This window comes from Micropterus dolomieu, linkage group LG23 (genome assembly GCF_021292245.1).
Source record: "Micropterus dolomieu isolate WLL.071019.BEF.003 ecotype Adirondacks linkage group LG23, ASM2129224v1, whole genome shotgun sequence".
NCBI lineage: Eukaryota > Metazoa > Chordata > Actinopteri > Centrarchiformes > Centrarchidae > Micropterus > Micropterus dolomieu.
Genome location: NC_060172.1, coordinates 3925951 through 3931552, shown reverse-complemented (window position 1 = coordinate 3931552; position 5602 = coordinate 3925951). Strand labels below are relative to the sequence as shown.

At 48.9% G+C, this 5602-nt stretch overlaps 1 protein-coding gene across 1 annotated transcript in view; it reads left to right on the top strand.

Moving 5' to 3' along the window:
* The window catches only part of chm (CHM Rab escort protein), a 29909-nt gene that overhangs the window by 7690 nt on the left and 16617 nt on the right, over nt 1-5602 (top strand). The window contains exons 9-10 of the mRNA XM_046040474.1: nt 2777-2888; nt 3002-3224. Coding sequence (XP_045896430.1) covers nt 2777-2888; nt 3002-3224 — 335 coding nt within the window. The remainder of the gene's footprint in view (nt 1-2776; nt 2889-3001; nt 3225-5602) is intronic.

The following is a 5602-nucleotide window of genomic DNA, read 5'->3' as shown; positions in this document are numbered from 1 at the left end:
GTGCAGGTTAGAATCTGATCAGGTCTTGATCCTGATCAGGTCTTGATCCTGATCAGGTCTTGATCCTGATCAGGTCTTGATCCTGATCAGGTCTTGATTGTTCACTAAAACCGTCAGATTTAATGAACGCCACATTAGTCTGATGGTTTCCTGTTTCTTTATTCCAGATTCAGTAGAAGAAGAGAAGGAGGCGGAGCCAGAGGAAGAGCAGCAGGTGAGCAGGAAGGATCAATAAAAGATCAGTTATCATCCAAAATATTTATTAGCCCATGATGTGCAGCAGCTGATCACAGCTCTGAATTATGGGTAATCTGCGGTAGTGACGGACGACAGACAGATGTTTCGTCCAATCACACAGGTCTCCCAGACAGAGGGGGAGGAGCCAGAGGCAGGTCAACCAACCCCCTCTGCCGATCTTAGCCAATCGGAGCCAACCAGGAAGAAGATCAGCTACGCTCAGCTGGTGAAGGAAGGACGCCGCTTCAACATCGACCTGGTCTCCAAGGTAACGCCATGTTATATTAGTGTTTATCAGTGATGTCATCATAATAACGTGCTGCTACGTAACATAATGACGTCACATGGTATAAGTGATGTCGATAAACGACATCATGAGTTTCTTCTTCTTCCAGCTCATGTATTCTCGCGGCTCATTGGTCGATCTGCTCATTAAGTCAAACGTCAGTCGCTACGCAGAGTTCAAGAACGTCACCAGGATCCTCACCTACCGTCACGGGAAGGTGGAACAGGTGTGTACGACCCCGCCTCTGTTTACACCTGTCTGTCTCTCTGTTGACCTGTCTGTTTACCTGTCTGTCTCTCTGTTGACCTGTCTCTCCCTCCTCACCTGTCTGTCTCTCTGTTGACCTGTCTCTCTGTTGACCTGTCTCTCCCTCCTCACCTGTCTGTTTACCTGTCTGTCTCTCTGTTTACCTGTCTGTCTCTCTGTTTACCTGTCTCTCCCTCCTCACCTGTCTGTTTACCTGTCTGTCTCTCTGTTTACCTGTCTCTCCCTCACCTGTCTGTTTACCTCACTGTCTCTCTGTTGACCTGTCTGTCTCTCCCTCACCTGTCTGTCTCTCTGTTGACCTGTCTCTCCCTCCTCACCTGTCTCTTTACCTGTCTGTCTCTCTGCTGACCTGTCTGTCTCTCCCTCACCTGTCTGTCTCTCTGTTTACCTGTCTCTCCCTCCTCACCTGTCTGTTTACCTGTCTGTCTCTCTGTTTACCTGTTTGTTTACCTGTCTCTCTCCCTCACCTGTCTGTCTCTCCCCCTCACCTGTCTCTCTGTTGACCTGTCTGTCTCTCCCTCACCTGTCTGTCTCTCTGTTTACCTGTCTCTCTCTCCCTCACCTGTCTGTCTCTCTGTTGACCTGTCTGTTTACCTGTCTGTCTCTCTTTTGACCTGTCTGTTGACCTGTCTCTCTCCCTCACCTGTCTGTCTCTCCCCCTCACCTGTCTCTCTGTTTACCTGTCTCTCTCCCTCACCTGTCTGTCTCTCCCCCTCACCTGTCTCTCTGTTGACCTGTCTCTCTCTCCCTCACCTGTCTGTCTCTCTGTTGACCTGTCTCTCTCTCCCTCACCTGTCTGTCTCTCTGTTGACCTGTCTCTCTCCCTCACCTGTCTGTCTCTCTGTTGACCTGTTTGTTTACCTGTCTCTCTCCCTCACCTGTCTGTCTCTCCCCCTCACCTGTCTGTCTGTTGACCTGTCTGTCTCTCCCTCACCTGTCTGTCTGTTGACCTGTCTGTCTCTCCCTCACCTGTCTGTCTCTTTGTTTACCTGTTTGTTTACCTGTCTCTCTCCCTCACCTATCTGTCTGTTGACCTGTCTCTCTCTCCCTCACCTGTCTGTCTCTCTGTTGACCTGTCTCTCTCTCCCTCACCTGTCTGTTTACCTGTCTCTCCCTCACCTGTCTGTCTCTCTGTTGACCTGTCTCTCTCTCCCTCACCTGTCTGTCTCTCCCCCTCACCTGTCTGTCTGTTGACCTGTCTGTCTCTCCCTCACCTGTCTGTCTCTTTGTTTACCTGTTTGTTTACCTGTCTCTCTCCCTCACCTATCTGTCTGTTGACCTGTCTCTCTCTCCCTCACCTGTCTGTCTCTCTGTTGACCTGTCTCTCTCTCCCTCACCTGTCTGTTTACCTGTCTCTCCCTCACCTGTCTGTCTCTCTGTTGACCTGTCTCTCTCTCCCTCACCTGTCTGTCTCTCCCCCTCACCTGTCTGTCTGTTGACCTGTCTGTCTCTCCCTCACCTGTCTGTCTCTTTGTTTACCTGTTTGTTTACCTGTCTCTCTCCCTCACCTATCTGTCTGTTGACCTGTCTCTCTCTCCCTCACCTGTCTGTCTCTCTGTTGACCTGTCTCTCTCTCCCTCACCTGTCTGTTTACCTGTCTCTCCCTCACCTGTCTGTCTCTCTGTTGACCTGTCTCTCTCTCCCTCACCTGTCTGTCTCTCCCCCTCACCTGTCTGTCTGTTGACCTGTCTGTCTCTCCCTCACCTGTCTGTCTCTTTGTTTACCTGTTTGTTTACCTGTCTCTCTCCCTCACCTATCTGTCTGTTGACCTGTCTCTCTCTCCCTCACCTGTCTGTCTCTCTGTTGACCTGTCTCTCTCTCCCTCACCTGTCTGTCTCTCTCCCTCACCTGTCTCTCTCTCTCTCACCTGTCTGTTTACCTCTCTCTCCCTCCTCACCTGTCTGTCTCTCTGTTGACCTGTCTCTCTCTCCCTCACCTGTCTGTTTACCTGTCTCTCCCTCACCTGTCTGTTTACCTGTCTCTCAGGTGCCCTGCAGCAGAGCGGATGTGTTTGCGAGTCGTCAGCTGTCGATGGTAGAAAAGAGGAAGTTGATGCGTTTCCTCACTTCCTGTGTAGAGGAGACGGAGGAGCAGCGGGGTGAGACACCTGCAGACATCATCAGTTGAGACACCTGTCCTCACCTACATATTTAACATAATCTATCAGGCCTCGCTGTGCATTGTGGGTAATGAAGTCCTTTATCCCTCCAGCCTACAACGGTCGGCCATATTTGGAATTCCTGTGTGACCAGCAGCTTGGTGACAACCTGCAGCACTTCCTGCTTCACTCCATTGCCATGGTAACAGAAGACACGCCCACAGAGGTGGGCCTCGCCTCCACACGTCACTTTTTGCGCTGCCTGGGTCGCTATGGCAACACACCCTTCCTGTTTCCTGTCTACGGCCTCGGAGAGATACCCCAGTGTTTCTGTAGGTGAGGACCTGTCTTACCTGTCTGTCTGTCTAACTGCCTACAGTGTCTCTCAGAGTTCACCCCTCACATCTTTGTAAATATCTGATTATATCTTTTCATGTTTCAACACAGAAGAAATGACCCTTTGCTCCAATGTAAAGTAGTGAGTGTGCAGTTAGGGCCCAATTTGGACATTTTCACTGAGGGGTGTCCTCACTTTAGTTGCCAACGGTTTAGACATTAATGGCTGTGTGATGTGTTATTTTGAGGAGACAGCAGATTTACACTGTTATACCAGCTGCACGCTCACTACTTTACACTGTTATACAAGCTGCACGCTCGCTACTTTACACTGTTATACAAGCTGCACGCTCGCTACTTTACACTGTTATACAAGCTGCACGCTCGCTACTTTACACTGTTATACAAGCTGGACGCTCACTACTTTACACTGTTATACAAGCTGTACGCTCACTACTTTACACTGTTATACAAGCTGTACGCTCACTACTTTACACTGTTATACAAGCTGCACGCTCACTACACTGTTATACAAGCTGGACGCTCGCTACTTTACACTGTTATACAAGCTGCACGCTCACTACTTTACACTGTTATACAAGCTGCACGCTCACTACTTTACACTGTTATACAAGCTGGACGCTCGCTACTTTACGCCGTTATACAAGCTGGACGCTCGCTACTTTACGCCGTTATACAAGCTGGACGCTCGCTACTTTACGCCGTTATACAAGCTGCACGCTCGCTACTTTACGCCGTTCTACAAGCTGCACGCTCGCTACTTTACGCCGTTCTACAAGCTGCACGCTCGCTACTTTACGCCGTTCTACAAGCTGCACGCTCGCTACTTTACGCCGTTCTACAAGCTGCACGCTCACTACTTTACACTGGAGCAAAGTGTCATTTCTTCAGTGTTGAAACATGGAAAGATAGAATCAGATATTTACAGAAATGTGAGGTGTGGACTCACTCTGTGAGATACTGTATCTACCTGTCTGTCTGTACTTCTTTTGTTACTACTGCCACTACTTCTAGTATTACTATGAATACTTCTGCTACTATAGTTTAGTAACAGTATGATAGCCTTCATATTAAAGATATCCCGTTATTATTAATATTAAATGTAGTAATAACAGCAGGTAGCTGTGTTGTTTAACTACAGGAAGTGTTCACGTCCTTCAGTGACAGAAGGAGTTCACAGAGCTGGATGTGGAAATGAGTGTTTTCTGGTTTAAATAAACGTTCACATCTTTGTTCCTCAGCAGTATAATGTTGATCTGCTGCAGGGATATCACTACAACCTTACTACTGATAGTACTGTTTTATACTACTACTGTGTCTAGTACTTCTATAACTACTACTACTGCTGTTACTACTGCTACAAGTAGTGCTGCTCAAACTACCACTGTATTACTACTGTGTACTGTTGTGGGCGGCTCAAGAGGTAGAGCGGGTTGTCGGTTAATCGGAAGGTTGGCGGTTCAATCCCTGGCAAGACACTCCAAATTGACCTGGTGGCTGTTCCACCAGTGCATGAATCTTAGGATCAGTGTATGAATGTGTGTGATTGGTGAATGCATTGTAGTAAAAGTGCTTTGAGTGGTCGAAAAGACTACACAAATACGGAATATGCATATACATGTTGTGCCACTACTACTTCAATTCCTATATGTCAGTACTGCATTAGTACCCCAGCTGAATGTACTGCAGTAGTACTTCATAAAGTACCACCAGCCACTCGTTGACGTCTGTAGTTTCCAGAGGCAGATCAGTTGGTTGTCATGGTGACCGCTACTGTCTCATCAGACCTGATCATGAATATTAATGTAGAGGGTGTCGCCCAGGGCTCGTCTCATTTACATATTAGATGATACTCAGCGGATATTACTGCTCAGCTGAGACACGCTAACACACACACGCTAACACACACACACCTTTTGAGCTGATCAGAAACCGTACTGCTGCGTTCTGAACCGTGACGTGACGTGGACACACACACCTGACCTGACCTGACGTGGACACACACACACCTGACCTGACCTGACGTGGACACACACACCTGACCTGACCTGACGTGGACACACCTGACCTGACCTGACCTGACGTGGACACACCTGACCTGACCTGACGTGGACACACACACCTGACCTGACCTGACGTGGACACACCTGACCTGACCTGACGTGGACACACCTGACCTGACCTGACCTGACATGGACACACACACACCTGACCTGACCTGACGTGGACACACCTGACCTGACCTGACCTGACATGGACACACACACACCTGACCTGACCTGACGTGGACACACACACCTGACCTGACCTGACGTGGACACACCTGACCTGACCTGACCTGACGTGGACACACCTGA